This window comes from Carassius gibelio, chromosome A18 (assembly GCF_023724105.1).
Source record: "Carassius gibelio isolate Cgi1373 ecotype wild population from Czech Republic chromosome A18, carGib1.2-hapl.c, whole genome shotgun sequence".
NCBI classification, from domain to species: Eukaryota; Metazoa; Chordata; class Actinopteri; order Cypriniformes; family Cyprinidae; genus Carassius; species Carassius gibelio.
Genome location: NC_068388.1, coordinates 3,869,872 through 3,892,384, shown reverse-complemented (window position 1 = coordinate 3,892,384; position 22,513 = coordinate 3,869,872). Strand labels below are relative to the sequence as shown.

At 38.2% G+C, this 22,513-nt stretch overlaps 1 protein-coding gene across 14 annotated transcripts in view; it reads right to left on the bottom strand.

Annotated features, from left to right (window-relative positions):
• Positions 1–245: 245 nt before the first annotated feature.
• The window catches only part of LOC127933999 (C2 domain-containing protein 5), a 30,773-nt gene continuing 8,505 nt past the window's right edge, over positions 246–22,513 (bottom strand). For 4 of the 14 annotated variants that reach the window (XM_052531162.1, XM_052531157.1, XM_052531148.1 and 1 more), the window contains 18 exons: positions 21,616–21,724; positions 15,191–15,305; positions 14,830–15,000; positions 12,162–12,353; positions 11,707–11,893; positions 11,446–11,610; positions 11,195–11,335; positions 11,034–11,097; positions 10,875–10,936; positions 10,516–10,611; positions 10,264–10,353; positions 5,651–5,738; positions 5,485–5,565; positions 4,726–4,761; positions 4,295–4,396; positions 2,708–2,901; positions 1,297–1,443; positions 246–1,212 (listed from right to left, as the gene is read on the bottom strand). In XM_052531162.1, coding sequence (XP_052387122.1) covers positions 1,087–1,212; positions 1,297–1,443; positions 2,708–2,901; positions 4,295–4,396; positions 4,726–4,761; positions 5,485–5,565; positions 5,651–5,738; positions 10,264–10,353; positions 10,516–10,611; positions 10,875–10,936; positions 11,034–11,097; positions 11,195–11,335; positions 11,446–11,610; positions 11,707–11,893; positions 12,162–12,353; positions 14,830–15,000; positions 15,191–15,305; positions 21,616–21,724 — 2,166 coding nt within the window. In that variant the 3' untranslated portion in view covers positions 246–1,086. The remainder of the gene's footprint in view (positions 1,213–1,296; positions 1,444–2,707; positions 2,902–4,294; positions 4,397–4,725; positions 4,762–5,484; positions 5,566–5,650; positions 5,739–10,263; positions 10,354–10,515; positions 10,612–10,874; positions 10,937–11,033; positions 11,098–11,194; positions 11,336–11,445; positions 11,611–11,706; positions 11,894–12,161; positions 12,354–14,829; positions 15,001–15,190; positions 15,306–21,615; positions 21,725–22,513) is intronic. The other 10 variants (XM_052531161.1, XM_052531152.1, XM_052531159.1 and 7 more) reach the window with 7 other exon arrangements.

Sequence of the window (22,513 nt, the reverse complement as noted above, 5' to 3'; positions counted from 1 at the left end):
ACCTTGCTAAAAAAAATATAATACGCACACATACATACGTATATATGTGTGTGTATGTATAGACTTGTTATAGCACTTAACGTTATATCATTCCTCTTTTGTTGTTTTTGATTGCTTCCATTGTCCTCATTTGTAAGTCGCTTTGGATAAAAGCTTCTGCTAAATGACTAAATGTAAATACACACACACACACACACACACACACACACACTAAAAACAGAACAATTTAACATGGACTAAACACATCAGAGCAATAATAGTTTTATTCAATTATATTAATGTGCAATTTAGATTTGTCCTCAGGCAAACACATACAAAATAACAGCATTAAAAGTCAGTCCACACAATAGCAGAGTCGTCCACCTTCATATCCAGACCCATCATCTGTACATTCAAATGTCAGTCCATGGTGAATGACAACTCCACCTTAAAATATCTTCTTTTTCTTATGATTAACTGGCATTGCACATGCAAGAGAATCGGACCGGCCTTGCAGAAGTCCGACCCAAACATTACGTTTAAATAAAAGCATACATTGTGGCACATGAAAAGCAAACAAACATTTCCAGCATATGACATGATTTGAAAGAGATCAGTAAGAGATGACAGGAAGTGTCTTATTTGAAACCAGTATTCAAAATCATGAACTTGATGTCCATGTGAGTGCATCAGTAGTTTATACCTTTATTTAAATACAAAACATGGCCATTTAGAGAGTCGGTGACGCATTTACACACTCTTTGCGAACACAAAAGATGCATTTTTTAGACCTTTTGAATTTGGTAGCTGCCTCCATCACATCTGGACAAAATGGAATGTGAACAACAATGGCCAATACATAGAAACATGGCAGACATCCTTTCTGAAAGGCTTCCGATGGAGGAATTTTTTTATATTCTGAAATAAAACAAAATATTGGCCATTTAAAGGGTCTAAAACATGACACTTGGGAAAACTAATCAATAAGGTCTAGATTTTTGCTTCTTTTTGGAGATTTGGTTGGTAGATTCAGCGTGAACTGCTTCAAATGGCATGGTTCATGCTAAGACTTGTTTACTTGAGAATTTGTCAGGTGTGTATGTGGGTTCACGTTCCTTCCCCGCCGTTGGAGGTCTGTGTTGTGGCTGACTGTGGCTGTACCGAAGTCAACTCGAGTTCAGATTCTCGGACAAAAATAACAGCATCCCCACTGACATTAATTAGGCACTGCGCCTGTAAAATACAGCATGAGCATAAATGAATAAACATGATGGGTTGAGTGTGTACGAATGTGTGTGTGACTGTGCATGTATTAACCTGATTCTTGTTCGGGTTCTCCATGAACACACACTCCTTCATGCTGTAAGAGACTACAGCATTTCCTCCGAGAGCAGCGACATGGGCGCGAACCATCGCAAATACTTCAGCAATAAACGTATGCAGGAACCCACTTACACCTCCCTCCTAAAACATAAGAAAAAAATATATAATAGTAATAATACAATGTAAAAACAAAACGAAATAATATTAACACCAAGAATATAAAAACAATTACTATTTACTAATTGTAATGACTTTTAAAAACATTAATATTATTAAAATATTTAAAATTAAATTAAAAGGAACAATATTTTGCACTAGTACTATTATTATTACTCATTTAATGATGTTAAATTTTATATTATTACTACTAATAATAACATTACTTATATAATAAGTAATATTAACAACAAGTTACAACAATATTAATACCAACATTAATGTTTACAGTTATTATTATTTGTAAAAAAATAATATTATTAAAATACTTAATATTAATCATATTATTATATTAACAATTTTAATAGCACACAATATTAAACTATTAATAGTAATCCTAATACTTTCATTACAATTAATGTTAATACTTGTAATTAATTGTAATATTATTTAAATAATTTATTTTAATAACAATAAAAATATCTAATATTAACATAAAAATATGTTTGTAATTTTCATTACTATTATTAATTCTAATTAATTTGAATAATATTTATATTATTAAAATATATTGTGTAATTTTTTAGCATTAATAAAAAAATAAACACCAATAATATTTATTATTGTTATTACTATTAATATTATTTGACATCAGTTATTTTAATTGCATTAACATAATTAACATTATTTTTTCCCAAAATATATATTTTTTCCATTTAAATTTTTCGGATTCCATTTTTTTAAGTTTTAATTTTTCTGGATTGCATTTCTTTCTGTTTTAATTTAGTTTCCGTCCCTATTTAGTGAGAGGACAGAAGCTAAAATCACTGCGCACTTCCGTGTGTAAAAAACGAAGCCGCGCTTCTGTGCCATTCATTAACACAGACACGCAGAACATGCGGGATTCATATTTAAATAGACTTTTCCGGCTTAATATTCACAGTTATTAGTCCATATCGTGATTTGATGTGAGTGCAATGACCTACTTTTGATTAATTCATTCAAAATGTAAAAAATTCTGTGACATTCCGCGTTAAACTGTAAATTCCATTTTTATGACTGGATTCCGCGATTCTGTCCATGTTTTCTGCATCGCAGAAATCATAGGGCCCTACATTATACACATTTAATAATAATTTAATAATAATTTATTATTAACAATAATAAGCAGCAGCAAATTTCTTAATCCGTGCCAAAATGAATGAGTCTGAACAGGGATTTATGGTAGTAAAAACAGTGAGACTGCTACCTCTCTGAGTGAGGAGGTCTCTCTAATGAAGAACATGTTGATGATGCCAAGGTATTTGATGATCTTTGCTCCAGGAATGAAGGAGAGCGGGGTCATTTTGACCACTGTGACAGAACTGCCCGAGTAGGAACGATTTGACCGAAGAGAACGAGAGCGACCTTCAGGCAGTGGGCTGGCCTTCTCCATAGATGATGCTGTTGACAGTAAGAGAGCGAGAGGGAAAGAGAGAGGGGTAGAGAGAAAAGAAAGAGGGGGGTGGAAGATACCAGACATGGCCTTCAGAGGGCGCTGTACAAGACCGACGGATGTGACAAGACAAACATAGTGTGACTGAGGAAAAAGGGCATGTGTGTATTTGTGTGAAGAAAATCAGCAGCATGTGATCAAAGCAAAGCAACAGTACTGCACCATGCAAATAAACAGCATGCAAATACAGAGACAGGAGGAGAGAAAGAATGAATGCATGCATGTTCAGTCTCCCTTGATAAATCACAGGATGATGAGCTTTGAAGAGGAAGGACACTTTGTCCATCAAGAGTGTGAAAGAGCTTGAAATCTCAAAGCTGTAATACATCATACATGACGCTGCATCACAATTGTTACACAGAGCGCTAATACGCATGCAAACTATCTGTCAGTGGACTGAATTAGGGCTGGGTGTTATATCCAGTATTAATATGGTTATTTTGTAGACAGCATACAATAAAGCAACAGAGAATAGTTTTTTTTTTTAGCTATAACACCCAACCCTTGACTGTGCAACCTGTACAGCCATACTTATGATGCATTAATGAATCGTGCGTTTCTCTGCATGGGCCCATGACAGAGTTGGTCTGTGCTTTATTTATTCTCATCACATCAGCAAGCTCAATTATGAAATCACTCAGGCACAACTGAAAGAGAGACAGTCTTCATCTTGGTTCCTCACTAGGATGTAACCTTAACTTTCACATTCTGTTCATCAAGTTTGATCGGATCGGCGTATGGCAGAAAGACTGCTGGACATAGTGTGTAAGGGTGTGTGTAGAAGTATAGACTGTAGTCAGAGTAGATGCCATTTTAAATTTGACATTTGATTTTTAATAAATACGATGCTGTGAGGGTTAAAAGATAAATGCCACACTACTGTGTACCTAGGACTTTAAAACAATTTTAAAAACATTGAACCAGAGCCCCATTTTCGTCCACATTAAATAAAATATGTATATATATAAATATATATATATTAAAAAAAATCAATAATTCACCAAATAAAATAATTTAAAAAAAAAAAACTTGTTTTTAAGGAACACCGAAATGAAAACATACTCCTAAATCATTTTACTTCCATACTGTTTTACATACAAAATACAAAAAAAAATATACTGTATTAATTTAAATATATTTTTTTGTGTTATGAATGTGTTATTTTAATGGTATTTGGAATAATGTGCACCTATGAAATGAACATAATAAAACCAAGAAAATTTGTATTAAGGGCCCATTTTGATTTTGTCTTAAAGTTAAAGATTCTTTTAAGTATGCAGACTATTCCAACTAGGGTCTATGTGATTGTGTATGTAAGCGAGTATGCGTGTGTGCTCCTACTTGTTTTAACCGATCCGCGTCTTATGGTGTGAGCTTTCAGTTTAAGCTGCTCTATCCAGGAGCTGCATCTGTCTGCAAAGGAACTGTAATCAACTGAGGGGGCTGGACACAAACACACACACACACACACACACACACACACACATATATATTCATTCAGAAACAAACACAGATGGACACAAACAGACACAGAAATATGTGCACATACATACATGCAAGTACATACACACAACGACACAACAGAGGGATAAAGAGAAGAGGAAACAAGACATAGAAAGAAAGAAGGAAAAAAAGAAAAAGGGGTAAAATGGATGATGCTGGGGTGTGTGCTGCAGCACCTCAAACTGTCCCACACAAAAGGAGCAGAAATCAAAAGGGAAAAAAACCACCCTGCTGCCTCCAGAAATCTCAGCAACGGATCAGATACTGACCTCTGGCTGATGGATGGCTGCCAACCTCTGATAGACCTGAGACACACACAGGAAACCAATGCAGTGTTAAAGGGATGACACCAAAGAATACAGGATTTTCATGAAATGTAAAAAAAAAAAAAATATTCTCTAATGTTAGAATTGTATTTTTTAATGAAAATAAATGCATTTAATTTTGGAACAAGTAACTTATGCAATTTAAATCGGCAATATAATAGTTATTTCACCAATATCTCAGATTTTGTTTTTATTATTATTATTATTATTATTTTTTTTTTTATAGGTATTAACCAATATTGGATATTTAACTTTTAAGATATCATTATTAAGATAACATTATCTGGCCAGTGTTGTTTTAGTTTAATTTACACAATTATATTTTTTTATTAATATTTTGAATGTTTTTTTTTTTAATATATATTTTCTGGTTTCAATTTCAATTTTAAAGTTTAGTAATTTAGTTGTTTTTACCTCTTTTTTTTTATTTTTACTTTTTTAATACTATGCCTATATAGTTTTTATTATTTATTTCAGCTTTAGTTACAATAGTACATCAAATTAAACAAACAAACAAAAATAAAAATCAGCTGAGGTTTATTTAATTTTGAGTACGAAAATGTATTTTACGGCTTTAGTTTTAACAATCTATAATTATGCACCTAGCACTAACATAAAAGGATTCCAGCAAACTTTGAAAGAGCTCTAAAGGACTGTATGGGACATCGGGTGAAGTTTAAAGCCAGGATTCAACAGAATTACCTTTGGGGGAGATGGAAGAAGAAGATGTTTCAGCATTGAGCTCCAGATTGAACTGAAGCTGCTCGTCATTTTCTGTTATGGCTGCAAAGGACAATCAAGACTGAGGACCTGCTTTTCAAAAAGGTGTGTCTTACATGAACATACTGTACATACAGCACATGCTTACCCTTTATCGGTGTCTTTTCCCCACTTTGTTTGCCATTTTCCAAAGTCTGCTCTTTGTCAAAGCTCAATGCCACAGCTGTCACCGCCACCTGCCAAATAAACAACACAGAGCAACAGGGCTGAGCAATATGGCCAAAAACCATTATCACAATACAATCTTTCACATCAATCTTCATTTCTTTCAAGTTTAAAGGCAGGTTTTTGCTCCTAATTGAAAGTTGTAGAAACCTGAGTGATATTTCAAATCATGAAACAGGTTTGTGTTGCCTGACTTAGCTGATGCATATCTTCAGCACAGTTTGCAGTGCAGGCTGCGATATAAATAATATTGTATTGTATTATTATTTATTTGTCTCTTAGAAATGCACATTTGACTGTAGTTTTAGTTGACAGTAGTAGCAGCCTAGAGTAAGGATACAAATATGTAAATAAACAATAAATATCTAATATCAGTAACATTTACAAAAATTGTAACAACTTCAGTTTCATACGGTGAAATGTAATTATTCTGATTTTTTGAGTTATATTAAAATTAAAAGTTGGTCTTGCATAGTAGAATTCATTTAGATCATGATAACCACAGTTAAAACCACACATATAACACCTAAATAACAGGGTAAAAATATAACTATATGGTTTCTAGGTATTTGTACAAAAAAACAAAAACAAAAATAAAACAGTAGTGTAAATACATTTAATAATAATAATAATAATAATACATCAAACTTGTATAGCGCTTTTTTGGACACTCAAAGACGCTTCACATGGGGAAACAAACAAAACAAAACAAAACAAAACAACAAGGGTTTAGGGAAAAGCTAGTTTGAACAGGTGGGTTTTGAGTACTGATTTGAAGTTTGGCAGTGAGTCCGAGTTTCTGATGGATGTAGGGAGTGAGTTCCAGAGGGTGGGGGCAGTGATAGCGAAGGCTCGATCCCCCAAAGTCCGTCGGTTAGTGCGGACGATCGGAGCAAGGCGGTTTGTGCCAGCTGAACGGAGGTGGCGGGTGGGTTGGTGCTGTTCCAGGAGCTCAGTGAGGTAGAGTGGGGCCAGGTTATGGAGGGACTTATAGGTGAGGAGAAGGAGCTTATATTGAATGCGATAGTGAACAGGTAGCCAATGGAGCTGACGGAGAACGGGGGTGATGTGTTCTCTTGACCGGGTGTGGGTTAGGAGGCGGGCAGCTGAGTTTTGGATGTATTGCAGTTTTTGTAGTTGATTGGTAGGAAGTCCGTATAGAAGGCTATTGCAATAGTCAAGTCTTGAAGTTATGAATGCATGAATGAGAATTTCAGCTGTTGCCAAGGTAAGGGAGGGGCGAAAGCGGGCAATATTGCGGAGGTGGAAAAAGGATAGTTTAGTGATATGGTTGATGTGTGTTCGGTATGAGAGGGTGGGGTCCATTATGATGCCAAGGTTTCGGACAGAGAGGGAGGGGGTGACAATATGTCCGTCGATAAGGAGAGTAAAGTTCTGAATAGAGGAGAGGAGAGATAAGGGCCCGTGATAAGGAGTTCTGTTTTACTGCTGTTGAGTTTAAGAAAATTATTGTCCATCCAGGCTTTAATGTCAGAAATGCAATCGGTGATGGTGGAGAGAATAGCCGGGGAGATGGATTTGGTGGAAAAGTAGATTTGGGTATCATCTGCGTAGCAGTGAAAATGGAGTCCATGGTTGCGGATGATCTGACCGAGGGGAAGCATGTAGATGGTGAAGAGGAGGGGGCCGAGAACGGAACCTTGGGGGACGCCATGGGTGACAGGGGAGGTGTGGGAGTTGCAGTTATTAACAGAGACAAAATGGTGACGATCAGAGAGGTAAGATGTGAGCCAGCGAAGTGCTGTACCAGAGATGCCAATAGATTGAAGACGATGGAGAAGGACAGTATGGTCAATAGTGTCAAATGCAGCGGAGAGGTCGAGGAGAAGGAGGATGGATATGAAACCAAAGTCGGCAGCAATGAGGAGATCATTTGTGACTTTAAGAAGGGCTGTTTCTGTACTGTGGTGTGGACGGAATCCGGATTGAAATGTTTCGAAGAGTTGAGAGGAGTGAAGATATTGATGGAGTTGTGTGTTTACGGCGCGTTCCAGGATTTTTGAAAGTAACGGAATATTGGAGATGGGTCTAAAGTTATCCAGATTGTCAGGGTTGAGGCCAGGTTTTTTCAGGAGGGGTGTGATGGATGCAAGTTTTAGCGGGGATGGAACAGATCCAGACGTAAGGGAAGTGTTGATGATGATGGTGATGAGAGGAATAAGGGTTTCTTGACAGCTTTTGAAGAGAGGAGAAGGGATCGGGTCAAGCTGGCAGTTTGAGAATTTCATGGTCGAAAGGAGTTTGGAGGTGTCAGAGGGAGACAGTGGAGAGAAGGAGGAAAAGCTGTGGTGTGTGAGCGGAGGGAGTTGATATTCAGAAGGAGGAGAAGCGGAGGAAGTGGATGCTAGTGAACAGTGTATTGTATGGATTTTGGTATGGTAGGATGACAGAAAGTTATTGCATTTGTCTATAGTGAATGTGGAGGTTATATTGTCCTTGGGTTTGGTCAGTTTTGCAAATGTGGAGAATAATGTGCGGGGGTTAGAAGAATTTGAGTGGATGAGTTGTGAGTAGAAATTGGACCGGGCAGTTTTGAGAGCAGAATTGTATGTGGTTATGGCGTGTTTGTAGGCTTGTGCATGGACAGTGAGACCGGATTTTTTATGGATCCTTTCAAGTTGTCTTTTTTGTCTTTTGAGAATGTGAAGATCTGGGGTGTACCAAGGAGCAGAGGTGGAGAAGGAGACTGAGGCAGTTTTAAGAGGGGCTATTTGGTTGAGGCAGGTGGAGAGTGTGTGGTTGTAGAAATTGACTAGATCAGAGGCAATCGGATCGGAGGGAAGTGAAGAAGTAGAGATGGCATGGGATATGGATGAGTTGAGAGAGATGGGACTAATAGATTTCAGGTTTCGAAATGTAATTGTTCTTGTGTGTTTGATGGTAGGAGAGGGGGTAATGACATCCAAGGTGATGGCCAGATGATCAGAAATTGTGAGGTCAGTCAATGAAAGGTTATGTATGGTGAGGGAGGGTGTGGAACAGACCAGGTCCAAGATATGTCCATGATTATGTGTGGGTGAGGTGACATGCTGGGTAAGGTTGAGGCAGTTTAAAATGTCCAAAAAGTCAGATGTGAATTTTGCTGTCGGAGAGTCGATATGAATGTTGAAGTCACCAATGAGGAGAACGGACGGAGAAATGGAAGACAGCTGAGTTACGAAGTCTGTGAAATCAGAAAGAAATGATGGACAAAGTTTGGGAGGGCGGTAGATGACTGCAGCAGTGAGTGATTGGGAACCAGGAAGTCTGAAAGCCAAGTGTTCAAATGAGGATACAGCCGGGATGGGGATGGGGCGGATGGAGATATCGCTGCGGTGAATAACTGCGATGCCACCACCTCGCCGGTCCAGACGGGGGTTGTCAATGAAGGAGTATCCAGGTGGGGTGGTCTGATTTAATGCAAAGTAATCCATAGGTTTATGCCAGGTTTCGGTAAGACAGAGAAAATCCAGTTTATTGTCAGTAATGAATTCACAGAGGAGCAGGCTTTTATTGTTGAGTGATCTTGTATTGAATAGCGCTGTCTTAAGAGGCTTTTGTTTTGAAATCCAAATGGCGGAAGTTGAGACGGGCAGGAGGTTAGATGAAGTCGCGTGAAGAGTGCGCGGATGACGTATGCGGATGTTGTTGTTGCGCCAGTTTCCAGGCTGGAGTGAACTTCGGCCGGACCAGAAAGATGGAATACTGTTTTCGGCACTGAAGTAGTAGTGAAGATTACGACGGGAGCCTCGGTGGATATAAGGGCGACGACGAAGAAGACAGTGTTGTTGCAGAGTAGAGATGATGTCCAGTGAAGGAGGTGCGCGGTGGTTAAATCTGAGAAGCTGCAAGGACGTGTATCGAAGTGCCATGGTCAGAGCCGTAGATGACAGAAAGGCCAGCAGGAAAGTCATAAACAGTAGTAGCCGCATAGCTGACAGGCTGCTCCGGAGTGCAGGCCGGCCAGTAACCGGGCTGTAATCCACTGCTCGAGCAGAAAATAGCGGGGATGGGCCGAAGGCAACCCCGGGGGCTAGCTTGTTGATGGTCACAGCAGAATCACAACGTGACGGGCAGCAGATGCGGCGACCAGGCAAAGACACAATCCAGATCTTGAGGTAGGAACAGATACCACCGGTACTAAACAAAGTCAGTAGGTAAAACCGTTTTTGTTACAAACAAACTTTTTCGTCCGGAGTGAGAAGCGGCAGCCAAAACGCGCCAGCGTCCTCTCCATATTAATTCCATTTCATGTCGTATAAATGCACAAAAATACTGTAGTTATATTCCATTACTCCTTTAATACATGTCTACATTAATAACATAATTTTATATGAATATACCACATTACCACATTCACCCATTCCTACTGACCAATTTTGTAGGACATAAAAAAAAAATAATCTAAACAGGACAAACAAACCTTAAATGTTCCTTTCTTACTTTCGTTTTTGTTGTTTAACAGTAATGAGGTCACAAACTAAAAGTTTAATACCATATTTAACAAAAACATAATAAGGTCAGGTGTGTTCTCACCTGAATAAGCTCATCTTCAGGTATGGCCACTGTGAAGTTCAGGTGACAAAGACAGCATGGGACCATGGACCGCAGTTTGAAGTACAAGCTCTACAGAGCACACATATAACCCAGTTAGAGTAGTGATATCCAAACATTATTTATTCACTTGGTTTAGCTGGTCCATATCAACTATAATCGTACTGATCTCCTCAGGAAAAAAAAACCTGATAAACATATTCAGAAAATATGTATTCAGGAAAAGGTATTCACCTTAAGCAGGTTCTCACAGAGGTCACTGAAAATCTTATTCAGTCCCTGATTGGTCAAGTTGGCGTTAAGGCGGAAGACCCTCACAGAGGTAAACATCTGAAGAAAAATGTTTAATTCAACACCAAAAATATTAACAACATATTAGCATTATACAGAGACAATAAACATAACATAATAAAAATAGCTTCATCTGTCTGCAAATATTAGGGCAACAGTAACTGTCTTCATTGTTGGCTCTTGCTCCCATTCTGGCTTTATTAAAATACTGTTGGTTTCTGTTGAGTCTTGAAGATTTAAACACATCAACACACTATCTGCACTTTTCAGGAGATGGACAGGTTCGCTGGGATGAACAGTACCTGTATAGCTGAAGTCCAGTTCTGAATCCCAGGCATGATTTCAGTGTTGCAGCTGTAGAATCCTGAAGGAAAGACGAGACAATGTTCATAAACGCAGATGATTATATAGCCAAGTAAACACAGAATAGAGTCCAACAGTGGTCTAGCAGATGTGTTTACCTGCTGGGGTGGGGGAATCAGTCAGAAGGGCATGTATATCCTCCACAGCATCCGTGTCATCAATCTAGAGGAGTATAAAAACGTTTAAAATGCAAAATGCATTTCCAGCATCTCCAGGTTCGTCTGTCGCATCCATAAACCTCCAGAACAAACAAACTTACCTCCAACACAAAGGCATCCTTCTTCCCATGGGATAAGTCTATTTCTGACACATCATCTGAGCTCTCTGAGTGAGAACGAAAGAGACGAGACCTCTGACGGGGCTCAGGGATCGGCGAACCAATGATCTCTTCCACAACCTCCTATGATGAAAAAAAAAAAAACTATTAAACGTTTTAGCTGTGTTTTTAAAAGAGGAACAAGCGGATAAAATAAAAGACTTGAAATACACTTGACGTGTATATGCACTTACAGGAGGGTTGATTTCATACAGTTCTTTGTTTTTAGTAATGGTGTCATTGATTTTCTTCTGCATATTAGAGATGTGCTGTTCATATGTGATGTCACTGGGAGTTTTTCCCACAATCTGGATTCCTCCGGGACTGGGTAAAGCTGTCAGATAAACTCCTGTTGCAGACTAGATGCAACAAACCACAGCTTTGAGCATGAAAAATGGTCAAATTTAATAAAGTACACTAAACGCACTGAGCATTGCTGGTAATTTCACACTGACCGCTAATCCTAGAAGCATGGTCTCTCCCACTCTGATTTGGATAAGTAGCCCGAATAAAGCATTCATGCCCCGTAGCTTCAATTTGTTCATCAGCTGTGTGTGGAGCTCGTACTCTAGAAATGGCAGAAGATTACTAATGGCCGTGGCGTTCACTTCTCCCTGGGCCTTCTTTTTAGTCCTGCACAGCCTACAGTGAGATGCAGAGAATACAAACTAATTATTCACGTGGGACACTTTAAAAAAAGCTTTTATTAATTCACTGAAATGTAATGTTGTGATGTCATTTTTTCTAGTTAAAATTGTAATCTAAAATTCTGATTTAGTTTTTATTTAATTTACAAATGCAGCCCTACACACTGTGATTTAAAGCATGTTTCACTAAATAGCACATATACTATTTGTGCTATAGTGCAGTATGCAGCACAATAATATAGCATTCAGATAGCATATTTTACCTGGCCTGAATCAGGCAGCCCTTCCCGGTGACGCTGGCTTCAGTAGGCAGGTCGATTGTTGTGAAGAGGACGTCGGGCACTTTGTAACGGCGACAGCAGTAGCAATAGGTAAGCTGAGCAGGAAATGGTATATTCAACTCATCGTACGGTATGTGGCAAAACCCACAGCCAGGGGACACCACCTCCTCAAATCTTACAGAAATAAACACTGTAATTAGTACATGAACAATAACACAAGAGAACACAGAGACCTAAAACTGAATACAATTACTACATAAGCATACAAATTTGTAAAGACGGTATTATTTTTTTAACATAAAATATACAAATGCAGAGATGCAGGACTTAATTTGGTTAGTAGCTGTATATAAAACATCCTAAGCAGACATAGACAGACACATACACACACACACACCAATTTAATTAGTATTGTTTAGTACTGAGATTAAAGGAAAAGTTCACCCAAAATGTAATTTAAGTTATGATTTACTTACACTTTTGTCATTCCAAACCGTTTGGTTTTAATGCCACCATGAAATCCAAATTCACAATACTGCAGTGTTTATTACAAATTGTTTATCCATCCATATCATTTTTTTAATGTGAGCTTGTAATTTTTAAATCAAAAATATTAACTTTCCCTCCTCCACACAAAACAAAATTTCTTCACATAAGATCACAGGAAACGACAACAATCTAATCAATTCAAAATCCTGTCCTATATTCTTTTCTGTATTTTTCTCCTTGTTTAAGAAGCCATTTCACTCAGATATATGTCACAATTTCTGTTTCATACCGATGTTAAGAGCTACTGTACTCTATTAAGGAAACTAGAGCTGAAACAACGAATCGATTTAATCGATTAAAATCGATTATTAAAATAGTTGTCAACTAATTTAGTAATCGATTCGTCGCTAAATAAATTTTATTTGCCATAAGCGGCTCATTTCGTGCATATTTCAAATCTGCGGTGACCAAAGTGTGGCAGTAATGAGCCACCGGAGGTTTTACTCAGCCAGTACAGCAGGTGAAGTAGCGAATAGCCAATAGCTGGCCTCGTTTTATGTCACGTGCTTCCCGAACAGCGTCTCTGCAGCATTCAGCGGGAAGTGGGAGTACTTTACTTTGAGCCTTTAAAATGAAGAGTAACCTGTAAACTCTGCACTACTGAACTGTTTAAGGGGCCGTTCACATATCGTGTCTTTTGCGTGCTCAAGTTCGTTATTTCCTATGTAGGCGCGCAGCATGAACTCTCATAATGGAAGCGACGCGTTCGCGACACGCACGCGGTGCGATGCGCCCGTTTTTCCAGGCGCGTCCACACCGCATCCATTTATCCTTTGCTGAAATTTCCGGGTCTTCATGGAGAGGGCACGTCATGGAGAGAGCACGTCATGGTTGCTTAGCAAAGGCAGACGCCTCAGGGGCGCTTCTGCCCGAGCGCTTTGGAAAGAAGGAGAAAGCGACGCGACTAGCGTTTTCCACGCGTTTTTAGGTGCGATATGTGAACGGCCCATAAGAATTTTATTTGTGCAGATTCTCCAGTACAAGGTTGTTTGCAAATGTTTAGTCGTAAAAGCTGATAACATTGCTTTTTAACAGTTAACATTTAAAGCTTTACAAAATGTTATGTGATCAGTTTGTCGTTTACCAGTTCATAATTCAGACTTGCAGCCTAATTATGACTGAATGAGAGAGGTAAAATGCACTTCTTTTCTAAGTATTCACTGCTCTTTTTCACACAGCAGGTTTTTTGTGTGTGTCCCATTTTTTTTTTTCTGGACAACCTTCTGATGGATTTTACTTTAAATTGTGAGTTCCATTCAGGTTTCATGCCATTGGCACTTTTTTTCGAAGGATTGTTTACAATTTCACAGCATAAGCTATAAAGCTTTTTCCCAGTAAATAATAAAATACAATGCACTGCAATTTTATTCTGTTTTATCCTTATACTTCGTGAACATATGTTCTCAAAGATTCCTTAAGCTTTGTTTGGGATGTTAAACTACTTTAGGAGCTCTAAGGACTGCCATGGTGAAAACAATATTTGAAATCTCCTTGTGAATTTTGCTAGAGTATGGGTCAGTGTTTTGATTGCAGAAGAGTTCGACAAAGGATTACTAACATAAAACAACTCCAGGTATATTTTTGATGAGGATATGACAATGCAAAATGGTTAAAATCTCTTAAAAATCTATGCTGAATGATAAAGACCCTTTATAAATAATTTACTTGGGGAAAAAATGGAAAAAACTAAAATATAAGTACATAAACCGATTAATCGATTAATCGTAAAAATAATCGACAGATTAATCGATTATCAAAATAATCGTTAGTTGCAGCCCTAAAGGAAACGTAGTGACATATCTTTTCTATATTGTGATTTACAAAAAATATTTTATATTCACAATAAGATTTATAACATTAATTTAGAAAACAAACAAGATGAATTGTCATTTTATGCTGTCTTTAAAGTTATTTTATGATTTTAGAAGACTAATTATGGATTATTTTCTTGGTGCACCCTTTTTGACTTTTGATATGACATGAGGGGAGAGTTAATAAACACATTTGTTTTTGTTTTTTTTGGGTGAACTATTCTTATAAGAGTCCCTTAGCAGGGGGCCAAAGGTGTGTGTGTATGTGTCTGTGTGTGTCATTAACCTACCCTAGCGAGGCTGAACTACCCATATCCCCCTCGACCCTCTCTGACCCTGTAGAAAAGACACAAAGCGGTTGCTGTGACAACCTGAGTTCGGTGTCCAGAGGGCCGTCCTGCATGAATCGGGAGCTGAGGATCGCTGCGGTGCCCGACGCTGACAGAATACACACCTCCTCGCTGCAAACACACGAAGCACATAATCAGAGCCTTTCATCATGTCTGGATGACCAAATGAGAAAGTAGTGCAACTAAAAAACAAGATTCATTTAATTCACTCCCTCAACTGTCTTGAAAAACCTAAAAACCGTTGAGAACCAGTGTGTGAAAAGACCCTCAAGAGTAGAGGATTGTGTGTGTGTTTAAGTACCAGATACTGGTGGACTCGCTGTAGCCCACCACAGCGTGGCAGCCAAGAGATTTGGCATGAGACTTTATTTCCTGACGGATCTCCTCCCACCACGCATCCCTTGTCTCCGGCTCGTCTGAAACAAACATATTTATATAATACAATCACACACACCACTGGCACATAAACACCTCCACTCGCTTTAGCAGCATACTAGCCCTGTTAGCTGGTTTCTTGACACTCCCAAATCTGCCACAACTCACAATCGTGTTTATTTTTTGTTTATTATTACTGTCTATATCAGGGATTCCCAAAGCGTTTTTTTGTAGGCTGAACCTCTTTGACCAGATTTTTTTAATGAATATTTCAATATTGCAAACTCACGGTTCTCTGATGTAGGTAAATGGTCTCACTGACTGTTAGTAAGGTTTTTTTATTTTAATATTATTAATTGATCATAATTTTTAATTTTTATGATTGAATTAGTAGCCTTTCATCAACTCACAAACCCCTTGCAGTTTTTTCATGAATCCAGGTAAAACAAAACTGCTCTATATCAATAAAATGCTAGATTTGATATTTGAGTCCCATAGTAGAATGGCGTTTATCCCTGAATTGTCCAAAGCATGATGGCCTGTTTACACCAAGGACTATAACATTAGTCAATTCATATCAATTTGTAATATTTGCTCTAATTGTATGAGAACAGTGAAGTCCACACCACAGCTTTAATGATAATGACACTGAGGAACAATATCGTTGGAATCATTTTCAGAGCATTTTTTTTCCACATGATGAATGATAAAAATGTCGATTAGGGTGCTTTCACACTTGGTTCGCTTGCCTGATCCGAACCAGAGATCGATTGCTTCCCCCTCCCCCTGCTGCCACAGAACTGCGTTCATATTATTTTATATGGGTCCGAACCGCAGTTCGCTTGCGTCATTAAGCCAGCAGCTGTTTACCCCATTGCTTAGTAACCACGGCACAGGAGAAGGCAGCAAATGTATAACATTACTCTCTGCCCTGTATGTATTTACGTTTTTCAACCGTTCGTTTTGTTTACAAAGTTTCAGTACATAACGGCACATCTTACAAATGTACTGCACATGTTCTAAAGACTGCTGCAGGAGAACAGAAAATTTACAGCTCTCTGCTTGCAGTCACGCTTGTCAGGAAAGTGAGTGAAACACACACACACAAACACATTTTCATCAAATAATATGTAATTAAAGCGGTTCACTTCCGCGATTTGGTACGATTGCATTCACATCAGCAACGAACTGTACCACAGTTCACATGAACCGTGCCCCAGACCACTGTTTTTAAGTGGACTCGGGTACAGTTCGTGGGTGCGCTCCCGAGTTTGGAAGACAGCGTTCACATCATCCAAACAAACTGAACTCTGACGTCAATCGAACCCGGGTGCACACCAAAAATGCTAGTGTGAAAGCACCCCTAGAATCCACCCAACTTTAAAGAGCTTGAGCATTTAAAGCAGCAGATGATAAAACTGGTGTATGAACTTAAAATAATCAGAACGTTAGAATGCGTCAATGTGGACACTAATATAGTCATTATATTTATAGCTATTGTTCTTGGTGTGAAGTTGCTTTAGCATGTAGCGTTAAAAAGGCCTTAAAACATCAACAGAACCGTGTTTTATTCATTTTAATCTCTCTCTCTGTCTATATATTTTTTTTTTCTTTTTTTTTTTTTAAAGTGTCTAATATCAAAATTGTTTTCAGAGAGGGAGAAAACCATGCACTAATGTAAACAAGGCTAGTACTGCTCTTCGCTCTTTCATACACACATACACACACACTCGCATGCATGCACAGTTGCTCACACTCTCTGAGAGCAAGGGGTTTTTATGAGAGCAAACTCCCCAGCCTGTTTACCACATACTAGGAGAGGACAGAGGGGAATGAAGAAAATGATGATGACGATGGTGAGGACAAAAAGGACAGTGGTGTGATTTGCCATTCTCCTGATTGACAGCTTTCATGAACTCATCTACAACAGTTGGCAGAGCATTCCCCTGCTAGTGCAGTCAAGCTTCCCAATAGAGGACAAACTCCATACTATCCTGGATAAACAGCCAACAGCAGAACGGAGTTTGATTAATAATGGGGAAGTTAAAGAGAGAAGTGCACAGTGGAAAAGAGACCAGAAGCAGGAGAAAGTGCAAATAAATTAATAAATGATGGCCTGATGTTCAACTTACCACTGTTATAATATGATACAAATCACTCATAGCCTAATTAATAACACAGAATTAAAAATACACCAGTCCACAGTGAACTTTCTCATAAACTAAAGACCAAACATTCAATTGCTTTTGTAAACAAATTATTCTCAATTAGTTGAAAAACAGCACCTAGTCAGAGCTCAAAAATAATCTGTCACTTTTGGCCAATAAATGCCTTAAAGCCAATAATTGCATTTACATTATTAAATTACAAATTTATTATGTTAAATTACTTTACTATACCAATGATAGTTTTTTTAATTATCTCAATATTTGTGACAAACGGTTTGTAGGCCTATTTCTTGTGTAGACTATATTCTTATAATCACCAAAAAACATTTTTCCCCCGTCACATTTATATACAGTGTATATATATATATGTATATATGTTATATATATATGTATATATATATGTTTGCTTTTTGACAGCTTCCAGCCCTTTATTACAGATTCTGGGCAGTGTTAAACTTTTTGCACCTTCCGAAGTCAAACAACAGTAAATGATGCATTAATGAAAATAGGAGGAAAAAATATTCAGTCAAGAAAGCAAATGTCTTGAACTTGAAATCATGAACAACCCCAGACAATGACTACAAATCAATATCAGACCATGTGATATTAGCTTACACAAACATAATCCATAAAGTATGATTCTTTATTACTTTAGTAGAGTGAAGCAACAATGACCACAGAGGCAGCAGCAATTGCCCAAGGGAATGTCATGATACTTTTCATGACTAAATGTAGAACATTGTCTAAGTCCACTTCACTGGATTGATAGATCAAGTGGTCACGTGATCAGGGAACACTGGGTAAGGGGTCAGGTGAAGCGCAGTCAGAGCGGATCAAGGAATGATCAGCCAGACCAGAGAACAGCCACACATCCAGCTAAAACATGCAACAGGTGCCAGACATACAAAAGCACAGCTCATGGCAGCTCATGCAACACACACTACTGAGAAAAGACTTGAGTTTATGTGCTTGTCTGTGTATTTGAGATTACCTCATCATTAATGATTCGTTTTACAAATTTTATTCATCTTTAAATGTATTTGTAATCACTCTTGACAAAAATCAAGTCATCTTCCTAATTGTGAGTATGCATTGAACAACAAATTTCAATATATATTAAGGGAAAAGTTCACTGTAAAATAAATGTAAAAAAAAAAAAAATCATTTACTAACCCTCCTGTTTTTCAAAACCTGCATGACTTTGATACTTAAAAAAATAAATAAAATAAAATAAAAATCTCCTTTTGTGTTTTGTGCATGGAAAAATGTTCACGCTGCTCTTTTCCATAAAAATGAGGCATACGGGACAAAAAAAAGAAAAAGAATCATAAGTCATAAGTACAACCATCAGTTGTACAAACATCTCATGAGTGCTAAATTTGAAGTCTTGTGAAGTCATACTGAACTACTTGTGATGCACAGACAGAAACTGAAGGTGTTATTCATTGATAACCTTCCCATCTACTGCAGACTGAGATATGAGGCATGCAAGAACAAACTTCTACATGAAACCTGTTGTGGAAGGTATACATGCTGTGCTTTTCATTTTAAGGAAAACAGCAGCTAAACTTTAGTGTTTCTCAGAAGTAAGAAAACCATACGGGTTTAGAAAAACACTGCAGTGAGTAAATGGTGACAGAATTTCATTATTGGGTGAACTATCCCTTTAAGAATGATTACAATGTTGATTAATTGCTTAAAGAACATATTCAAAATTCAATACTTTATACAAACTGATAATATGTATTAATCATTAGGTAATTTGTAACAGCTGAGCTGCCAGGGGCTGCATATGTGTTTGTGTGCGTGTTTGTGTGTGAAAAGCAGGACTGAGGGTAGGGAAGTACCTGCAGTGAAACTATTCCAGTCTAGCAGTTTGTATGATCTGGTGTTACCCAAGGCTGAGCCAAATCGCCACATTAGTAGATCGGTTAAAGGAGTGGAGAGAAAAAGAGAGAAAGAGAGAAAGAGAGAGAGAGAAAGAGAGTAGAAAAGAAAACGAAAACCAAACACCAACTACAAACAAGAACACAACACTGGACAACACCACTCCACAGGAACTGCAAAGTCAGACAATAGTTATCTGAGAGGGTGACCATGAGAACGAGAGCGAGAGAGAAGAGATGGACAGAGAGGAAGAATATAGATGTCTGGGAGAGAGAATGAGGGGGAAAGAGGTAAAAGAAGAAGAGAGATAAAGAGATATAGAAGAAAGCATGCAGCAGCACTATGTCAGAGGCTCCAAACTAGCACATCTACAATAAAACTACATGAGCGGCTCCTTCAACCAAACCATGCTTTAATTAATACACACACACACACACACACACTATTAAAACATTCATATGCAGATGAAGTAATAGATGGGTTTAATTTGTATGTTGTGGAATAACAGCTGTGGGTGTTTGTGTGTGTTTGCAGTCATCTATTGTGAAACTTGTGTATTTAAATAAATTCAATGCACACAGACTGAAGTTGTTTAAGTCTTTGGTTCTTTTTAATTGTGATGATTTTGGCTCACATTTAACAAAAGCCCACCAATTCACCAATTAATCTCAAATTAGAATATGGTGACATGCCAATCAGCTAATCAACTCAAAACACCTGCAAAGGTTTCCTGAGCCTTCAAAATGGTTTCTCAGTTTGGTTCATTAGGCTTCACAATCATGGGGAAGACTGCTGTTCTGACAGTTGTCTAGAAGACCATCATTGACACCCTTCACAATGAGGGTAAGCCACAAACATTCATTGCCAAAGAAGCTGGCTGTTCACAGAGTGCTGTATCCAAGCATGTTAACAGAAAGTTGAGTGGAAGGAAAAAGTTGCACAACCAACCGGGAGAACCGCAGCCTTATGAGGACTGTCACACAAAATCGATATAAGAATCTGAGTGAACTTCACAAGGAATGGACTGAGGCTGGGGTCAAGGCATAGAGACGTGTCAAGGAATTTGGCTACAGCTGTTGTATTCCTCACTTCTGAAGTCACTCCTGAACCACAGACAAGGTCAGAGGCGTCTTACCTGGGCTAAGGAGAAGAAGAACTTCATTGTTGCCCAGTGTTCAAAACTCATTTTTTCAGATGAGAGCAAGTTTTGTATTTCATTTGGAAACCAAGCTCCTAGAGTCTGGAAGGAGGGTGGAGAAGCTCATAGCCCAAGTTCCTTGAAGTCCAGTGTTAAGTTTCCACATTCTGTGATGATTTTGGGTGCAATGTCATCTGCTGGTGTTGGTCCATTGTGTTTTTAGAAAACCAAAGTCACTGCACTGCATTTTGGAGCACTTCATGCTTCCTTCTGCTGACCAGCTTTTGGAAGATGCTGATTTCATTTTCCTGCAGGATTTGGCACCTGCCCCCACTGCCAAAAGCACCAAAAGTTGGTTAAATGACCATGGTGTTGGTGTGCTTGATTGGCCAGCAAACTCACCAGACTGGAATACCATAGAGAATACATGGGGTATTGTCAGGTGGAAAATGAGAAACAAGAGACCAAACAATGCAGATGAGCTGAAGGCCACTTTCAAAGAAACATGGGCTTCCATACCAGCTCAGCAGTGTCACAAACTGATCAGCTCCATGCCAATCCGAATTGAGGCAGTAATTAAAGCAAAAGTAGTCAATACCAAGTATTGAGTACATGTATAATGAATGAACATACTTTCCAGAAGGCTAACAACTCACTAAAATGTTTTTTTTTTTTGGTCTTTTGAAGTGTTCTAATTGGTTAAGAATTAGATTTGTTAAACATGAGCCAAAATCATCATAATTAAAAGAACCAAAGACTAAAACTACTTCAGTCTGTGTGCACTGAATTTATTTAATACACAATTTGAAATGAATTACTGAATTAAATACACTTTTCCATGACATTCTAATTTATTGAGATGCACCTGTACAATGTACAAGAACTGAAACTGATTATACAATAAAAGCCTCACCAACAACATGCACACTGCCAAACTACCTCATAAGTTTAAATTTATGCATTTAGCAGACACTTTTATCCAAAGCGACTTACAGTGCATTCAGGCTATCATTTTTTATCTATCATACATCTGTTTATTGGTTTCTGCTCTTACTACAGTGGAGTTGTTATGTTTCATATTGTTTTAACTTGTGTTCATGTATGGTATATTTGGTGTATTTGTTTATGTTTGTGCTTGCATAATATGAGCCGTCTTACCTGGGTTGTGGATTCGATCCAGAAGCTTTACTGAGCGCGCACTGACCACGCCTCCCACATGAAGGAGAAATCCAGGAGGGAAGACAGTCAATGTGAAGAAAGGGTATTCCTGAAACACACAGAACGGTGATGTAGGGATCATACAGAAATGATACAGGTGAACCAATGGACATGAAGAAATCTTCCCACAAAACTAAAGATTTTAAAGCACAGAAATTGAAGCCTGTGGGTCAAGCAACTGTATTGTCAATATTTAGCAAATCACAACAAGACTCATGCAGAGATACAGAGATTCAGGTAACAACTCTGTTGAGTGCAACACGTCTTACCAGCAGATGTAAGTGGCATAACAAGTTGCAATAAAATGCACATAAAGGCTATTTTAATTCTAACTTACCATTCTGATCTACTGTTTGCAAATACATAATAAATATGCATAAATTCCTGATTAAAAGCCTCAACAAAATTGTTCCCAGTACACGTTTCTTTCTCATCCACAGACTGGATGAAGACACAGACTTCAAGATCTCTGGCTCTTCATTTAGATCAATTTAATTAATTCACAAGACCTTTTACCCCCGACCAAGATCTCAGCAAAACTGTGATTTACAGGTAGACATGAAAGCTTTCTAGCACCTGTCAAAGGTTCTAGAATATTCTCCATGGAAATGGGTGCATAACCACATGGCCCCCAAACCAATAGTCACAATACCGATGTGTCATTGGTTTGATAATGAAGTCATTTGGACAGTAGAAGAGATGCGGGCCTTCCGATTTAAAGTTCTCAAACAGGGAGGAGTTTGGGAAACATGTAAGATTCTACAATCGGAAAACATTTGGCATGCCCTCTCCAGACATACCCATGCTCTAAAAAACGCTTCAGAGGATGATAAAACCC